This window comes from Camarhynchus parvulus, chromosome 5, assembly GCF_901933205.1.
Source record: "Camarhynchus parvulus chromosome 5, STF_HiC, whole genome shotgun sequence".
Taxonomy (NCBI): Eukaryota; Metazoa; Chordata; class Aves; order Passeriformes; family Thraupidae; genus Camarhynchus; species Camarhynchus parvulus.
Window position 1 is genome coordinate 26,065,504 of NC_044575.1, and position 20,024 is coordinate 26,085,527.

At 38.9% G+C, this 20,024-nt stretch overlaps 1 protein-coding gene across 3 annotated transcripts; it reads right to left on the bottom strand.

The window, feature by feature from the left end:
* Positions 1–1,757: 1,757 nt before the first annotated feature.
* Positions 1,758–15,656, bottom strand: PTGR2 (prostaglandin reductase 2). 3 transcript variants are annotated; one of them, XM_030949612.1, is made up of 10 exons: positions 15,608–15,656; positions 10,583–10,651; positions 9,288–9,406; positions 8,067–8,258; positions 6,975–7,145; positions 5,770–5,979; positions 5,242–5,363; positions 3,916–4,003; positions 3,165–3,204; positions 1,758–1,979 (listed from the first exon to the last, which is right to left on the bottom strand). In XM_030949612.1, exons 2-10 carry the CDS (start codon positions 10,617–10,619, stop codon positions 1,915–1,917), a joined length of 1,044 nt encoding a protein of 347 aa, XP_030805472.1. In that variant the 5' UTR covers positions 10,620–10,651; positions 15,608–15,656; the 3' UTR covers positions 1,758–1,914. The 3 variants fall into 3 exon arrangements, with proteins under 3 accessions (XP_030805472.1, XP_030805474.1, XP_030805473.1); XM_030949614.1 differs by lacking the exon at positions 15,608–15,656 and adding an exon at positions 15,202–15,589; XM_030949613.1 differs by lacking the exon at positions 15,608–15,656 and adding an exon at positions 14,523–14,609.
* Positions 15,657–20,024: the final 4,368 nt, after the last annotated feature.

Below are 20,024 nucleotides of genomic sequence, written 5' to 3' on the forward strand. Positions count from 1 at the left end.
GACAAGAAAGAAGATACAACCCACAAAGCAAGGAGCAGCTAACAAGCAAGCTGTAAGTGATGCCCAGGTGTTAAAGACAAAGTACTTGTTGGCCTCCTTAAAGTTCAGGGCTTGACGTGCTTGATCTCAGGCCTAGTGGGAGGTTAGCAAAGCTTGGAAAGAATGTACTACTGACAGAGGACACAAAGAATGCAGAGTTTATAGGCCACAAGGACATCTGGAAGAACTCCCAAGATAAGGAAGAAACTAATAAAGACAACTCAGCAACTGTGCTGAAATTGGCTCTGACTGGATAAAGGTAATTCTGACACAGGCAGATCATGACCACCGACTCGAGAAACCCACCAACCCAAAAGAAGTGAAAGACTGGGCATGTGGACTAATTACCATGAGAAGCAACCTCCAAAGCATACTGGATTTTTCTTACCAGTTATTTGTCACCCTTTGTTAAATGACACCTCTCACAGTATAAAATATATGATAGCTGAAGAACCACACTACTACAAATATTAAGAAATGAGGATAAGATGAAAAAAAAAGTTTTTATAACTGATGGCACTTAATTTTAAGAATCTTCTCTTTTTGGCTTTTTATTCTTAAGATGTGACATGAACCAGGATTCACAAGTAAAGGAATACTTCTGTGAGAATAGTAAACACTGGGGTTATCAGGGTGAGGCTTACTTTCACTGTCCCTATCTCTCTGCCTTAAAGCCATTTTGACTAATGCTGCTAGAGCCTGTACTGCCCTCCCCAGCTTACCTAACTACCAGAATGTTACTGCAATCAAGCTGCCTTTATTATGGTAAGGAATCAGCATCTCAGCATGATCTCACTCTGAATCACCCCTCACATCACAGCTCTTAATAGACTGTGGATTACTAAGCAATTCCTATAAAAATAATACTGCTGGGAATATTATAATTTTATCATATTTTGTTCCAGTTGTGAAAAAGAACTGTCTAGAGGACAATTACTCATGGAAGGTATGTCAACTCATGGTGCCAGAGATGAGCTCACTCTGGAGCAGCTCTTCAGCAAATATTGTGATATTTACTTCCTCAAGATTTGAATCAAAATTTGCAGGTTTTTTTGTTGTTAATCAGTACCTATAGCTAGGAGTTATGATTAAACAATTGCAAGGTGAAACTTGTAGGCATGGCTAATCCTTTGTTTTAAGGAAAAGGGAACACAATCCCAAAATAATTGAGCTGTCTGGATAAGAGCCCTTGGAGTGAAGTCAGCAGGACTGAGCAGTAACTGGGGGAAAGGTAGTCCTGGTAGGGGAGATAGAAACCACCAACCCCTGACCACCAAGTTAAAACAGATCCCCAAATGGAATGGGGGGAAGAAGAGGACATGGGGAATAATTAGCATGAGAAGCAAGAGATATAACTGGCAAATAAGGGTCCGAGTATTAATTAATGAAAAAGCTATATCAATGGTAACCAATGAATGCTGGTGGCTTTGTTTGCTAAAATGTGCAAATAGTGTAAAGTTTTGATGGTGATGAGCCAGACTTTTGTGGGTTGCCCCCCAGTTTCCTAGTTTGTACAGAATACAATAAAGAAATAGGAATTCCTCACCTTGGTGTGTGAAGTGCTGTCACACACCAACCAGGTGATGAGCCTGTGCTTGGGACAACACAGAATGTTCTTTTAAACCACACCCATTAAATATTTGCAACTGTAAGTGGCAACTGTCAAAATCATGTCAAGAACATATTACTCAATTTGAGTATCAATTATTGCATTGCTGTTTCCAGTTCAATTTAATTTATTAGCATCCCAAAATCTCTGCTTTCAGTACATACAGAACAACTTAATGGTTTATTTAAGAAATGGAAATTAGTATAAGTAAAAACTTGCCCACTGATAGAGACAGAATGCAATTATTTTTCTCAAACCAATGGCTTTTACTTCGAAATTGAGACGATCTGTTTTCCAATATTGCCTCCGTTCATCATGGACTGGAAAGCAGCTTCAAGAGAAATAATGAAATAAGTTTATGCCAAGCAAAACAAGCCAAGTAGCTTCTAAAAAAGAAACCAAAAATGGTAGAAGCAAATGTATTAAGCAGCTCCCAAAAAAGGAGACATACCACTTTAGACCTAATCATATTTATCCTTAATTATGTGTTAAATTATGAAGGAGATTTTAAAAAAAAACTAGCCTGTAATAAACTGCTAATGGCAGCTTTGTGTAACAATTTAAAAAGAATTATCTGTAAGCAACAGTTTGATGCTAGATAAGACATGATTGGACAGCTCACAAATGCTGTGGGTCACACAAACCTTTATGAAAGAAAAGGTTTATAAATATTGTACAGTAGTGGGAGAAGCTGGTACAAAAGAATCTATCTTTGAGTAAACAAAGTATGAAAGTATGATATATGACTGATATATTTGACCAAGTTACCTTAAAATACATATGTATACCAGTAAGGAGGAATTAGCAATGACTAGAACAAATTGAAATCTATGAGATTTAGTTATCACTTAATTCTACTAGTTTTCAATCTTGTAGGACTAATGGCTAAAGGGACTAAATCACACTCTTCCCTCTTCCTTGAAGGGGACACATTTTTAATACACATCACATGGCTCATATTACCAGACCCCCTTCATTTTTGTATTTCCTTTGTTACAGATACTTTGAACAGACTACAGAACATTTTGTTCTATTAAAATAAATTAATTTTTACTTTCTTTAGTAAGATGCTTTGCTCTTTCTTCTGTATACTTTTAATATTTTTTTTGTTAGCAAATCTAATAACTTCTGTTAGATATTGTGTTTTTAAAGTATAAATTAAAGGATTTTAAAAAACATTTCCTTATACATAAGTTCAAAGAAAGGGGCAGCACTTTAAACCTCTAAGATCAGCATGATTATCACCAGCTGCTAAGATAGCAGTCTAAGAATAAATTCCCCTCAGTACTAAAACAACAACAACAATAAAATCTAAATTTATATTAAATTATTTTTAAATATACAATAATTCCCTTACAGAACACTTTAATAATAAGTGAAAAATTATTGTAACAAAAATAATGTTTTTGATAAAATACAAAAATCTAAACTGACAAATGAAACAAAGGAGCTAGTTAACCTCTGTCCTGGTATATAATCAGGTCATTATTCTTCAAAAATTATGTAAATGTCTTACCACCAATGTTTGCTAAGCCTTCTACCACAGTCTCTCTGACCTGTCAATGCAAACAAGAGGAGCATTTCACATTTCTTAGAAACATGCCAAGAAACTGCCATAGAAACCACCAAAATCTAAAGACTTCTCTCGCTACAATGGACAGGGCTCTGTTTGGACAAGATTCCTTCATCAAGAGAGGCATTAATATTTTCTGATAAATTTGCAGGTGGGTTAATTCTTCAATCATATCTCTGCCCCTACCAAAATTTAATGTCTTGCTATTTTCCCAGGAAAATTACTGATCACTTGAAGAAGCAAAAACTAATTCAGACAGACCTCACAGGGAAGGCACAGTTAAGCATATACTCATTACAAAGTAATAAATGGTGATTATAAAGCTTGAAGTAAAATTTCCAGCAAGATCCTCAAAAGCATTCAGGACACTTAAATCATCAGGTATTTGAAAGTACTTTTTTTGAATATTTTTGAAAGTCTGAATCTTAGTAAAAAAGCACTTCCACCCTATGCTGAAATAAAGAATATAGACATGAGCAGCATGTAATCAGAGAAGTCAGTCATACTACAGAGTCAGACCATTCTCAGCAAGTACCTTTTAAAAAACAGTCCTACCTAATAAGCTTTCAATTATACTTACACATTTTTAAAAGGTCTGCTCAATCCTGAGGCACAGTAAGAGAGCCAAAGAAATTAGTCCTCTTGTAGTAGGAGATAGTATCAAAGGCCATAGATTAAAACTAGAAGTTCTCACCTTCAGTTTACCCTCTTGGATCCACTGGCAGAGCTGTAACACACTAGCTTCTTGTTTGTCCATGTAGTTCAACACCAAGAATCTTTCCCTGTGAAAGAAAAGAATGAGCTTCAGTTTAAGAATGAGTTTCAGTTAAGAAACTTTGATCAATGTCCTTGAAAGTCTTTGAAAATCTTTTCAGAAAACAGCCTTGTTGAAACTGAAGGGTTATGAGCACAAATTATAAAGAAATGTAGCTCAGGGCCTTGCCAGTTTGTGTGACAACTTCTTGCAGTGGGAGCTTGACAGCAACATCAGTCTTAGGGAGATTTCTTCAAGTATCAGAGAGAAGAGTAATAAAAATCAAGTAGTAAAGTAGTATCACAAGAATAAGTAAATATCCATAAAATGTGAGCAAAGTCCTATCATTTTTTACCTTTTCTTTTTCTTTTTTTCAGTGGTAGGGAGACTAATTAGTGAACCTGCAACCAGATGGTGAGAATAACTTAACTTTCAGGTTCCCCACAATTCTGCATATCCTGCTGTCACAGCTTTCCATAGCAATTGAGAAATGGAAATTATCATCACGAATTATAATTATTTGTATGGACATACTGACTAAATTCTCCACTGCATTCTACTATGCATGCTGCATTTTACTAATTTTATCAATTTTTTACAAGGGCAGACAACAGTAACAGGGACAAGGAAAGATTTTAATTAGGAGAGATCAATTGATTTGCACAGAAATCAAGTCTCCCAAATATCCTGCAATGCAATGACTGAAAAATCTAAGATTCTCCTCTTAATCTCTGCCTTAGCTCCATCTGAACCCTAAGAGGAAATTCAGCAATTCCCGAGTCAGAAAATAATAAAAATGTTCTACCCATATATATCTGTCACACCTACAGTTCCATTATCTAATGAACCCCCAAATACTAAAAATGTAATTTCAATAAAATCATTGCATCAGCTGCATCCTTATGCCTGAACTACAACATTTTGAGAGAAGGCACTTTGCAAAACATGTGAGAACAGAGCTATTGCAACACCTTCCCTTGTACTAAAGAATTCTCAGGGATTAAAGAACTGAATCAAGCAACCTCGAAGAAATATAACAACTGACATTATGATTCTATATAAAAACATCCTTTCTCATTTATTTATGCTGATAAACACAAATGTAAGGGAAAGGATCATCTGATACCATGATAATATTTTCTATTTTAGGCATGGCAACATTCTGTTCCAATTACAAGTAGCTACTGCAGATTACAGGCTACCTTCCAAACACCATATGAACAATCTACCTGGAACCTGGTCACAAGTTCTGGAGGAGAAATGTACCTTGTGATGTTCCTTTCTTTCTGTATTTTTTCTATGTCAGGAGGCAGTGGAGGGGGATAAGGCACGTCTTTGTTATACTGAGAAATCTGTCCACACAGGATGATATGACTGTTCTGCTTCATCTGTTTGGGACAGCATAACATGAGAAAAATGGCATTCCTCAGTCTCAGAAACTAAATTTTTCAGATGCAATAGATGTTACTGCAAAATTTTCACAAGCCACATTTCCTATAAGAGCGAGAGAACCGCATGCAGTCCCATAGAATCTATGACAACATTAAAATAACTAAAAATGCAAAGCAATAGTGGGAAAATAACTGCTATACAGCCTAGTGTAATTTATAAAGGCACTAAATAGAAGGAATATAGGAACTTGTTATCTTACTGTGAGCCCCCAGAATCAGCACCTGAAGTCGATTACTGAAGTGGAAAGCTGTGCTGTATTACACTCCAGTATGAGTTAATTGAAAGCTGGGCATGCAGACATTGGAGAATGACTAGAATAAACCTGACAGCTGGAATAATCACCTGACTTATAACTGTATCACTGATGTCTCCACCAACATTGTCAAAGTAAACATCCACACCACCTGGGCAGAGTTCACGTAGCTGTTTTGCCACATCCCCCTTCTTGTAATTTATAGCAGCATCAAATCCCATTTCTTGGACCAAAATGGAGCACTTTTCATCTGTGCCAGCAATCCCCACCACTCTAGAGCAGCCCTCCAGACGGCCAATCTGCAGGCACACAGTTAGAAAACAAACAAACAAACAAACTAACCCAAAACCCCAAACAAAGACAAATTAGATCATTCATCTGCATAAAAGTACCAGTGGAAGAAAGGGGGTCTGAAGGCGTGTTACAGTTATTCCCATCCCACTAAACCCCAGGCAGCAAACACTCCCATCTCACGTGACACGACCGCTTCTTGTCACTCCCTCCTCACAACTACACACAGGGCAGTACAATCAAAATTTGCCATCTTTTCAAACCCACTGAGTGCAGAAGACTATGTTTGTGGAATCAACAATGACTGCCAGTACTGAAGAACCAAATACAGTAGAAAATGATCGTCTGCCAAGTACCATAACTAATAAAAGGAAAAAAAGTTAGACAATAATTGATTTAAATACAACCTTCATAGATTTGCTCATGCATTGTTTCTTCATAGCTTCTCTTTATTAGTAGGTCTAAAGTTTGCTTAATATCAATTTTGTTTGTGTATATATATATATATATCTACAGAGATATTTGTAGATATGCACATACACACCGCAAACAGGTTCTGCAAAGCAGAGGAGGATAAAAGGACTGTAAATCTCAAAACACAAAGGGTGTCATGGAACACAGCAAAAAGGGTTTACCACATTACTATTTTCTAATAGAGAAGAAAATGAATGTCTCCAGTCAATACAGTGTTGGGATGGGATGGCAGGCTACCAGATAAATGTATAATAAATACATGTACATATACACCATCTCTTTTACTTGTGCTAGCAACAAGTAATCACCACTATCTGTGTTCTCCTCTCCCTATTTCATGAAACTTGAGTTTCACATGTCAAGTCTTTCACACTGGGAGCGTGTGCCAAATCTGTGAAACTGGCCGTTCCCACAGGATTATATCTGCTCACATTTACAAAGATTTTATCTGTATATTTAATAACCAGCATGTTTCAGAAGAGAAAACTTGCTAACAGAGTATGTTTGCATGCCCTAAGCCTGCGCCTACCTGGCCAGCCAAAGAGCCGCAGGCACCGGCCGCTCCGCTCACCACCATGGTCTGATTTGCACCCGTGGCCACATGTCCCTTCTCCCTGATTCCCAACAGGGCCGTCAGTCCCGTGATGCCAGCGGCACCCAGAAAGTAGGAAAGGCGTCCATTTACAAGCTGTGGCTCCAGCTAGGGAACAGAAAGTAGGTAGGAGGTCATTTGTTTCTAAGGTGAGGTTCTGCTCTTAGATTATCTGAGGGTAGAAAACGAATTCAGGACATTTACCAGGCAAGGTAAAACTGGTAGGGATGAGCTATCACTAGCTCTACTCTAACAACAAGTGTGTACAAAAATGTTATGTCTCTGTGGTTTTAGAAAAAGTTTTTAAGCAAAGTAACTCACAAAAACTTAAATTATGGAAGTGTTAAAAAACAGTTGGGAGATACGAAGTTTCCAACAACGGTGAACTATCCCTATGCTAGCATAAAAGGATAAAAATGGACCATTTTATCAAATATGATGTTTGCAGATCAGTAACAGAGAGTCCTAAAGGAAGGAGTTTATTGGCAAGTATAAATTCTCAAATGACAGTAATTTTCTGTTATGAGAGAACAATCAACACAATATCCCTAATGCACTGAAACCTCTCCACTTCCAACTTAATACTGAATACCCTTTCTTACATGAATGTAAAACCTGAGGTAAAAGCTTTTACTAACATAAGTTAGAAAAATAGATCAAATATACCTAAAGTCTTTCATGTGTTACAGTTACACTGTCATGAAGAAGTTCTATTAGAATTAAAATTATTAAGAAAATTATTTATTGGAGTAGCTTCAGGGAAATTTTTTTAGAAAACAACAACTAAAATAATACTGGGCTTAATATATTAACCAGCAAAATTGTTCTTAAAAAATAATTATATAAATCTTGGCACCTATGAGTTGATCTGCCTTTTGAGAACTGATTGTTTCAATAAGTATGTTTCTTTTGCACAAAAAAATAGTGTCATTAGCAGCTATTTAGGGAAGAAAAATAGACGTTTGGGGGGCAAAAAAGGATTTAGGAAAAAAACAGTCACACACAATCTGGGCTTTGCATTTCCATTACCTTTTGCAGTGAGTCTCCATCAAGAATTGCTGCTGTCTGCCAGGGCCAAGTGAAAGAGGTTACAAAGTCTCCTTTAGCAAGGTTATGGTGCTGGCTCTCCTCCACCACCCCGATGCCCCCACCGTCAGCAACTTCAGACAGCTGCCAGGGCCGCAGGTAATCTGAGCCAGTGTCCTCATTCATTCGGCAGCGCTGAAAGACAAGGCTCTAATGAAAGGCTCTGGTGGAACACAGCTGGTTTACCAGTTCAAGCTGGGCGGGGGACAAAGATGGGTTCTGAACTTCAAACACAAAGGGCTACTCAAAAATCTCTCAATAAGCCCCAAGTATTCATAATCTTTTCTTAGATCCCTCCTTCCCCTTGTTTGCTCAGTACAAAAGGAGGATGGACCATCCTCATCTCCATCAGTGTTACCAAAGCCAACACATTCTACAGATGTTGGCTCAAAAGCACCAGCACAACTGGCAAAGACTGGCTTGGGTCTGATGAGAACCCTATAAATGCCATTCCTCAATTGAAGGAATCCTAGAAATGCAGGATTGAAAAAGAATGCCCACAAGTCATTTAGTCTACGCCTGTACACTGAAGAGCAGTCAAATATATGTAGACCATCCCTGACAGAGATCTGTTTAATGAAACATCTTGAAATGGGACACATTTTCTTTCCAGTTTCCCATGTAGCTACAGCCAGTATTTCAAGATTCTTAAGCTTTTCCTTAATTCTCAAGCTAAATGTACTTTCTTGAAATCTAGACTGGTTTTTTTTTTCTACTATCACCATCTATGGAGGGAATAAATCATCAGAATTCTCTTAAGAGCAGACTTTTACAGACTGTATCTCTCTGGTTCTTCTTCTACCTTCACTTCCATTTCAACCCACAATTCTCTCAACCACATGATTTCTGTAACTTTGCATGACTGGAAAAAAAGAATACAAAAAAGGCCAAGTTCAGAAAAAACTGATACAAACAAATCTGTAATGGCTTACGGTCTCTTCCTGGTCCAATGAAGTCATATTCCTATATATATATATATCCCAAGCATATTAATGCCAAATTCCTTCCCAATATAACTCCATCAGAATGAATACAATTACTATGTTACACTAGATATGTATTTGTTCTGTAATTGGTAACTTTAGTGTTAAACATCATGACAGGTACAGAGTTGAAGGTACTTAAAAGAACAAGTTCTGGCTTAGCTCTGAGTCCATCACCTACCATGTAGGGGTCCACTGAGAGATAGAGAGTTTTAACACGCACTTGTCCCACTTGGACTGTATCAGCTATTGTACTTTCCTCCAGTCGGAAGTTTTCAGCCACTGGCACTCCATTCTTACCTAGAGTTATATTAAAATTAAACAAATAAATGAATCAATGTAGAACTTTCCTTAACCAACAGAGGAAGGCTTTTTTTTAAGGTACTCCTTTTTAGAATAGATTAGGTTGTATATTTACTCAGGTGTAAAACTAGAACCAACTACTCTCACTTTTCTGCCTCTTCTGACTCAAGCAAGACTGAGGGAATACAGACTGAAGCCACTACACATGCATATTCTGCAAGGGCATCCCTTCATAGAGACTTCCTTACATTAAAGCTTCCCAGAAACATCCATAAAATTGTGGCAAGGACCTCAGAACTGGAGGCTTCATCCTCAGGTTGGTACCACATGCAGCAGATCAATCAGACAACTGGAATCACCAGCACTGAGACAGCCAGACAGCCTTGCCTGTTTTAGGTCAGAGTGACTGCACAGCTAGAGCAGGCTCCTGCTGCACCATTTGAAAGACTTAATTGCAGGTCACACAATAGTTCTTAACACTTAAAACTATTTTAGCATTAAGCAGCATACAATACTCCCTCCAAAACTTAATGTCTTCTACACCAGATTTATGAACTCACTACTCAAAATTCTGTGCTGATCCATAACAAGGCAAATGTGTAAACAAGAGAGTAAACAAAACCTCAACAGTGTAAACTTAAACACCAAACCCTTTGAAACATGAGAGGAGCAAAAGATTCAATATTTACTACAAAGAAACAAAAATTAATAGTAACCAAATATTTTAGACACCTCTTACAATGCAAAAAGAATAAATGTGAGAACTGAAAAGTCATGTGCCCTAATCTTTCTTCACTTTCAGCCTCTACAATTAGTTTCCTCATATATTACATGTGAACCCTTTTTTCTAAACCCAGTTTAGAAATCTGCAGACTAAACAAATGCAGTTTGAATACATGTTACATATTCAATAGAAATGTATCTACACTAATACAATTTACATTTATTAATAAATGCAGACAAATTTGTTACAAATATATGTATTTATATTAATGGAAATCGATACATTTATATATAAATAAATGCACTTTAAATAAACTTTATTGCTGCATACAATATTAAGATATATAAATGTCAATACCTCAAATTAGTGTCTGTTTCTACCCTCACCATTCTGGAGCATAAGGCAATCAGAAAAAACACATTGATTTTTTAGTGAAGAGAAATACATACCAGGCCGTGAATTCAGCACTACTCTTTGTATAATCATCTCTGCTTTTGCAGCAATTTCACACTGGATTTCTACAAAAGAAAATGTTGTTTGAAGGCCTGAAATATAATTTTTTTTGAAAAACGAATATGAGGCAAATTACTCAGTAATTTTGAAACTGAAATACAGACCTCCCCAACTTCAGCATCCACGCTCAAGGAAGATATAAAGAATCATATAAACCAACCTCAAGCATAACATAAACAAACATGTGAATAAGGAGTTTCCCTGTTTATCTTATTAAAGCTCTGATTTATACAATGTCACAGTAGCACCTACTGGAAAGAAGGAAAACTGTAATGCACCATGCTCCTTGTAGGACCATCACCAGCCCCTACCAGGCAGAAGGAGAGGTGTCTGATTAGCTTTCCTGGGCTGACTGAGAACAACACCCTGTTCCCACCTATCGGACACAGAGGCACCTTTGCACACAAAGTCAGGTGCCACTCAGTAAAAGGCAGGCAGGCATACCAGAATAGCAGTCTACAGGTACATGATAAAAAGATATTGTTGTGTAAGATGTTTTGTAAGAAAAAGCAATTCTTTCTATTAGCAGTGCCCAAAGATGAGAGAGAATGAGATCATCACTCAATCTGTTCTACAGAAAGATTTGTCCCTGAATTTCAACAGTTTTAAAAGAGGATTGCAAATCTGTGATTTTGCACCTGTAAGACCCAAAGTTATTAAGAGGAAATTACCCTGATTTAACAGGAGAAAAAACATTATCTCACATGCTTTCAGATCTATACAAAATAAAAATGTGACGACTATTTTCCGCCAAGAGCCATAAATAACCAACCTCCATACGAACAAAGAATAGTAAAGAATGAAACATGATAGCTAACATCTTTGTCATAATGTTTATTTTGCTGACAAGAACAGCAATTTGGAGTAAATCTAAAAGATGAGCCTAGAAAGAGCACATCACCACCAGTTATCCAACATCTTTGAACATTGCAAAATACAGAACCTTCTGTCTGTACTGCTATAGTGCTTACATAACAGCACTCACAAACCATCAAGAACTACAGTTTGGAATGCTACAAAACAACTAAAAAAAGTTATTAGGAGAAAAGGTGCACATCCCTGGCCATCCCTCCCGTCTAAGACACACAGCTGACTCAAAACACAAGTATCTTGTTAAAGAAACAGATCAAGTTTTAACATTTTACTGTGTTTGCACTTGAAAAGCTACTTATTTGGGAAAAGTTACTAAAAAGTGAATTTCTTTCCAGTATTTCAACACCTAAGGATGCTACAAGGAATGAATCTCAAATGTGTCTTTACAGCATCACAAAATGCTGAAAAACAAGGGACCTGCAGAATTCTTTGGACAAAACAGTGTAAAACAATAGTCTACAACAAAAAGAAAAACCTCCACACTTTAATGAAATTACTATTTAACTGTTTATAAACAAAAATGAGCATTGAAAATTAAGGACTTAGCAATTGAAAAGTGAAATAGAAATCCATCTTTATACCCACACAGCTGATATAATCTCTAGAACATGAATAATGTAAAACCCTAACAGAAAGGATGGATTAAGAGAAAGTTCGGTAGGTTCAGCACTGTACTCAGCTATAGACTTCCTGTGTGATCATGGGCACATCTCTCTGTATTTATTTTACAGAATAGTTTTCAGAACAAAACCCCAAATTCTTCCTGATAACATCTGCCCAAAAAAATTACATTCAAGTAGCACAACTATTATTCCCAGAGCAACTGATTTAGCATCTGAGAATTTTTGCTAATACAAGGAGCATTTCATAAACTGTCAGATGGGCCCAGCCCAGTTTAAAAGGACAAGCCCACTCTAGTAAATGATTTGCACACATTTGCAACTCAGCTGAAGTTTTAACCACTAATCAAACTGCTCTGTGCACAAATAATGAGTTAAGAATGCAGTGAATATAAGCCAACAGCATCCGACATGAAATCTGGGCACATCACTCCTCGATATATAGTATCCACAGCCATGGCTGAGGGTTCGAGCCTCTGTTTTTAAACCACACAGAGTAGGCACAATTGCTGTACAGCTCATGCCTTACAGAGCAGTCCACGGTCAAAACTCCATTTTTGTTAGCCTAAAACTAAATATGTGTATTATGCAAACACAAAACCCCAATCTGAACAAGAGAGGATGAAGATAATTTTTATTGTGACTAACATACTCCTGAAATATCTGCTTTCTATGATTATACAGGGGGGGAAAACCCCGTTATATAAAGAAAAAAAATCCAAGATATTAACATACTAAAAGGAAGACAAAGCAATACAGAGCAGCATAGATAGATGTGAATAGAAAAATTAACCAATGTAAGTTTAGACTACTTCTTTGAATGCCTGACATTTTGAAGGAACAAAACCGCTGTTTATTTCCCAGTTTGTTTTCACAGCTTTTGTTTGAGGAGCCTGTGTACTGATTCAATTTGAAGATCTTCCAGATACTATGAGTGGGTGGACAAAAAGTGAATCTGGCAACTGAATTATCACTAATTCTGTGACAGCTGCCACAGCAAATACAACACTGCAGACGGACATTCACTTCTAAATAGGACTGCACCTACAGTGGAAGTCGGCAGCACCATTACACAAGCGAATGGTCACAGTAACACCATAACACAATAAGAATCAAACTTTCCTCACATTGAAAACAATACAGAAGTGGCTAAAGAAAATAAGTAGAGGCACCATCTTTTAGCACTGTATAGTGAAGAAAACTTTTGGAAAAAGAGAACAGATTTTCCATAAAAAGTGAAATAAACGTGATTTGTATCATATACACAACTCTTTTCAATACACACATAGTGCCAGTGTGCAGGATATTTTTGACTATTTTTTAAAAAGACAACACAATTATTATTTTTTAGCTTTTCCAGACAAAATCAATCTGAGTTGGTTTTACTCTTTAAATCAAAGAGAGTAAAAATTCCATGTTTTAACATCATTGTGCTATGCCAATCACCTGATCCACCCTATGAGTAGGGCAGGAGCATTAAGCAGTACAACAGCAGCATCTTCAGGGGAGTCTGAAGTATGTTTTAGCCCAGTTTTACTTCTCCCCTTGCCTTTCTTTCCCCACTGTTTCAGAGACACGTGACAACTCCTTTCAAAAAGTTAAACAAATTCCTCAGCGCTAAAATGCTCCAGTTTGTTTGCCCTGGGCTTGGTTCCCAGAACTTCTTGTTTCTGTGACTGCCCATAAGGCAGAGTTTTCAGTTGCCTATACTCTTGCCAAAACAAGTCACCTGCTTCCCAGTCATTACAGCCCATGCCAGATGCAGTTTAGTTAAACAGCAAAAGGAAGAACAGGTAGTCCTGTATCAGGCCCAGGCAGCAAGGAGGAAGAAGGCAGGCATCTAAACAGAGAAAGAGATTTGGAAGTCCTCTGACACTGTGATGTCAAAATGGCTAGAGCAAGGATCCTCAAAGGAAACTCAAGGAAAGAAATTTCAATAATCACTCTGAATGAGGAAGAGGCAGGAAGAAAAGATGGGAAGAACTGGGACTAGGAATCAGTAAGAACAGAGGAACATGACAAGAACAGCAACTTAATAGCCAGTAAAACAGAGAAGAGCAAAACAGAATGGGGAGAAAGAACTGAAGCAAGTGGGAACAATGAATGAGACAACCAAGCAAACTGAGGTGGGAATGACTGGTGAAAAAACAAGAAGAGACAACTGTAACTGGCAAGGTGAGGTAAATGGAAATGGAAAAGTAAATGTAATAGATTAAGCATCAAAGTTTCCACCAGCTCCACTAAGGAGCCCTACATTTGATCAATGCTAATTAATGGCAAGCCAGAATCAATACCAACTGTCATGAATGGAGAAAAACACATGCCATAAAAAGCTGAGTACTTTCATGAACTGAACCAATAAACTTAGATTTCCTAACATTACATGTCTCATCACTGAATTCTCTGATGAGAAGTCTCTCTCATAGTGTTTTCTTCATGTGCATTTTCTGACACAGTGTAAGTGTTGAGGGCAGGCTCCAATCTTTCCTCCAAGGAAGAAGCAGATGAAAAAGAAAGAAAATAGTATTAGGATCTTGATCTAGCCATCTCTTTTTTTATATCCCCAAGAAGCCTAATATCTTTCAGCTTCTTATCAGATTTCACTGACCTACAAATCAAAAGTTCCAGTAGGTATACTCATTAATATCTACATACAATAGACTGTATAAACCTTACTTTTTCAGATTCAGGTGCCAAAAAAACCTAAAAGCTTTTAGGTACCACATCTTGAACTTTTTTTTTTCCCACGAAGTAGTTGCACTGTGTTAGAGTTGCTAAAAACTGTTTAAAATACTGTATCTGTATATGGTCTATATACAAAAGGCCTATTCCTTCTTGGCAGAATTTCACGTAAGGAACGCAGATTGCTCCCAGGATGGCAGGAGCATCACCCGATGGGTTTTTTGAGAAGACTACAATGCAGTTTGCAGGCTCCCACGTGAGAGCCGCTCAGAGAGCCTAATGACCATCCAGGCTGCCAGGTACGCCCAAAGACCAAGTTTGAAAGCAGTGCTGCCAAAGGTGGAAGAGCCCTGGAGAGAGCCCTGCAGACGGGTCATTACCAGATTCGGAAGCCGCAGACAGAGCAGCACAGGAGAGAACCCAGAGAGGCAGCACAGAGAGCTCGGTCCTACAGGGGGCTCAGTCCTACAGGCTGGTCCGGTGCTGCGGGGGGCTCCGCTCCTCTCCTCAGGAACGCCCCCACCGCCCCGGGACGCGCTTTGATCAGGGGACTCAGTACAGCTCAATTCCAGCTCGCGTTCCAGGGATCGGGCAATGCCAGCAGCCTCTTCCAACCTCTTCCGCACCTGTGTCCCCGCCTGCCCCGCAGCGAAGAGGTGCTAATCCCTGAGGATACGACCCCTGGGAAGGAGAGTACAAGCCCTACCAAGCACCCGCCCCCCAGGCTGAACTGCAGCTCGCCGCCGGCACCGCTGCGTCCCCGCAAAGTCCGCAGCGCCCGCTCACCTTGAGCCGAACCGAGCGCCCCTGACCGCCCGGCCCGGCCCCGCGCGCACGCGCGCCGACCTTAAACAGGGAAACGCCGGGGAGGCCCACCCTTAAAGCGGCGATGGCCCGAGCCCGGCCGTGGCGATGTGAGGGGCTGTGGCAGGATGTCCCCTGAATCACATAATCACACAGAATCATTAAGGTTGGAAAAGGCCTCTAAGAGCATCGAGACCAACCTTCCACTGAGCACCCTGTCTACTAGACAGGACACTAAGTGCCACATACGGTTCATTGAACGCCTTCAGAGTATGCAAGTCCACCCTTTCCCCAGGCAGCCAGGTTCCAGTTAATGCTTAATAAACCATTCAGTGAAGAAATTCTTCATAATGTCCAACCTGAACCTCTTCTGGCATAGCTTGAGGCCACCTCCTCTTGTCCTGTTGCTGGCTGCCTGGGAGGAGAGACCAATCCTCATGCAACTACAATTTCCTGCCAGGTAATTGTAGAGAGCAATAAAGTTCTCCCCCCACCAAGTCTGCTTTTCCTCAGGATAAACTCCCCCAGCTCCCTCAGCCGCTCATCACACCTGTGCTCCAGACCCTTCACCACCTCCACTGCCCTTCTCTGGATCTGTTCCAGCACTCCAGTGTCTTTTTTGTTGTGATGGGCCCAAAACTGGGCACAGGGCTCAAGGTGCAGTATTGCCAGTGCTGAGTGCAGGGGGACAATCCCTGCCCTGCTCCTGCTGGCCACACTGCTGCTGATACACACCAGGATGCCACTGGCCTCCCTGGCCAGCTGGGCATACAGTGGCTGATGTTCCTTCCACTGCCAACCAGCATTCCCAGGTCCTTCTTCTCCAGGCAGCTTTCCAGTCACTCCTCCCCAGGCCTGTAGTGATTCATGGGGCTGCTGTAATCCAAGTGCAGGATTCGACACTTGGCCTTTGTGAAAAGTGCATGTTATATGGCTCTATGCAGATATTTACTATATGTATTTTGTTGTATTGATTAGTAGTGCTGTATTAACATTTTAATAGTATGGTAAACATAGTTTTGTAGCTGAAAGGTAACTTTTGTAGTTAAAATAGGAACTATGTAAGTGGGATATTTTTTTAAGAAAGGAATGAGGTACTCGCACCAGATAGCAGCCACAAGACACCTAAATCTTTCAGAGAAAAGGAATTTATTGTTCTCTTATCAGAAGAAACTAACTTATTCCTGCATCGCTCAGGATCGAAGATGCTGTTAGGATTAAGAGGAAGAAGCTGACGATGACCAGACCGAATCCTTTGTTTTAATGGAATTTATGCATCATGTATGAGATGTATGAATATTCAATGGACTATTGTTTTTAAGGGTTAATCCTCTGTTAACAGGTGTCCTTTTTCGGGCTTATGCTGCCCAGAAAAAGGTACTCAGATGTCCGTAACTCTTTGTTTCTATTGTCTCATATTGTCCTAATTCAAATTGTCCAAATTATTATTACTCTAATTGTATTACTATTTTTATAACCATTTTATTACTATTAAAATTTTAAAATTTTAAAAACAAGTGATTAGTGTTTTTCACAGCCTTGTTAAACTGAGGTACTGGGAGAAGGCATTTACAGTTTATGAGGGCACAGTTTCTTCGTGTAACACTGGGAGACATTTGCTCCTCACATGTTCCAGTGGATGAGATTTTTGTTAATTGCTGTGATACAGGGTTGTTTGATAGCTATTCCTAAAATTCCACTGAAGTTGCTGTTGTGTGCAATATAATGTATTTACTATATACGTGCTATTTCTGTGCTTGAATACAGATGAAGATGGTTTTTTCCTTAAAAAACATGTTGTAGCAAGACCCAGAGCTTTCCTGGGATGAGGCTTAGGTCCTGGTACTGCCTGACATGATTACTCTGTCTACTTGCCCTATGTTGTAGTGATTCACTGTGCTGTAAGGACAGACAGGTCTTCAAAGTGGCCACTGAGTTTGTGGCAATTACTGTGCAGCCTGAAGTGATTGCTTCAGCCTGGAAAAACTCTTCCAGACTGATGATGCAGATGACTTTGTACTCTGCCTCTCACATAAAGGCAGGCAAAACCTTTCTGTTGTAGTTTGACCCATAGCACTGTAATATGTTATATTTGTTCCTCCATAACATACAAAACTTTGCATTTCACATTAGTTGAAATAACATCCTTGGAACTGGAATAGTCTAGAGAGGGAAAAACTAAGTATGTTAATGAGGGGATTTATACTTCCATAAGTTTTTTTCCCCAACTTGTATCATCTGCCCTCATTACAGGTGCACTGATTGTGCGTGTAATGCACTGAAAGCAAGTCATCAGGGTTGAAATCATCTTCAGAGTTTCAAATGGGCACATCTTGTGTGTAGGAGGCCTGTGTTCAAGAGAATGAGCACTGACTTGCCTCCTACTTGCGCAAGAAAAGAGCAGCACAATTACAAAAATAATTCATTTAGGAAACAATGTTACAGGTCACTACATGAGCAAATAGGAACACATTATGTAATGTATTACTGGAGAACTTCCTGTTCATTTAGAAGTTGTGTATCTCAATGACTAGTAATAATTGAAAGGAAAGTGGAGAAAGACAAAAATATGTTGTATATTGGCACATGTACATTTTTACACCCGTACTATAATGACAATACAACTTCTGGTGTTTGATAAAAGTATGGGAAAAACCCCAAGGCCCTTAACCCAAACACATAAAATAGTATTTCAAAATTGCTGTACAACCCTGTTTTCTCTTGCCTGGCACAGGGTGGCTGTGTTTCCTCTACAAACAAGGTTATCCTGGAGATAGTTGCAACAATCATCTGTAGTCTGCTGTTTAACCTTTATGGTCATGCACACGCGCGCACACACACACACACACACCCACACACACCCACACACCCACACACCCACACACACACACACACCCCATTGTCTCTTTTGTTAAGTACTTGTTAAGTGAAGGTGTTGTAAAATAAACTCAGGTGTGAATTTAAAGTTCAAAAGCTATTCTGCACTGACTTGGCTTGTGGACACTTTTTCTATTCTAAAAATGCTTTTTTTGGGTTTAGCTTGATTCACCTCAGACTCAAGTAAGCTGCACAAAGTCACCCACACGTGAAATAAAACTGTCTATGCAAGCCAGCCATTGTGGAGTAGTTGTTACAGAAGAGATATTAACAGCTGCTACCACTTATAAACAAGTCTAAATGGACACTGATGTGATAATTTTACAGTCAGTCAGAGATGGAGCAGAGATGAAATGGAGGATGTGTTTGAGCTGGAAGATGGTTGTGGTCATGGACAACAAGTCACTGCTGTCTACCCAAATAGGGAATGTCATTCAGGGAAGCCTTACATCACTGAACAGATCCTCAATGTATCCTCTGACCAGCTTCAGGCAAACTTGAGAAAGCAAAAACATTTATTAACCACATGGTGAGATAAAAATATTCCCATTTGATCCTTTTAAAACAAAGTGGGGCGGGGGAAGAAGCTCATGGATAAAAAGTCATTGGCTCCCAAAATCATGTGTGAGCTTAGAAAAAGTGTAAAAGTGAAACAGCTGTCTTGTTAAGAGTAGTTAAAATCATATTGCCATCAATTTCAGTGCAGTCAAAACTAATAGTTAAAATAGAACTCAAAGTCTGGAGGCTTTGTTCTTTTACCCCCTCCTTTAAGATTAACTGACTATGTCTAACTGACTCCAAACCACCTGTTTGTTCATGTTTACCTGCTCTTAATATAGAAGCAACAAACTTACATATTCTGCCGACACTCTGAGGCTTAGATGTTTTTAAAGTACAAAATAATCTAAATTCCAGGATTTGCTGGGTTCATGGGTCATATTTATGAGTGTAAGCCGTAATAATTCTCCTTTTACATATTGTCATATTCATGGGTAGCTCATTCTTGGCAGATATGTGCATTTTCTTTATTATTTTTAATTAATGTCACCATAATAAGTAGTTTTTAAATCTCTGTAGATGAATAATGCAGATGTTGCTTATGTAACTGAAGTGCAGGTGTGTTTTGGCTGTAAAAATTCCCTGGGGTGTGCATGAGCTCAAAGTGACAGCAGATTCTCTAGCCTGTGTGTGTAGGGAGCAAAGTGGTCTATGAGATCTCTCAAGGAACATCCTTCATGGAATCTGTGAATAGAAATGCTCAGCACAATTTAAATCTTTATTTTTGATGTATTATGTTTCTTATATGATAGGAAAGATGTCATCTTCTTCTGGGGGGAAGAATTTTTCTAAGGATACAGAAAGTTAGAGAAACATTTTTAATCTATTCTTCAGAGAAGTGAGGTATCTTGAGAAAAGTTGTGCTTCTCCACTGATGAATAGGCCTTGTGGAAGAACTCAGTTGAACCCCGTGTTCTTGGGTAACAAAACCAGTTCACTTATCCTACAAATTCTAAAGCACCAT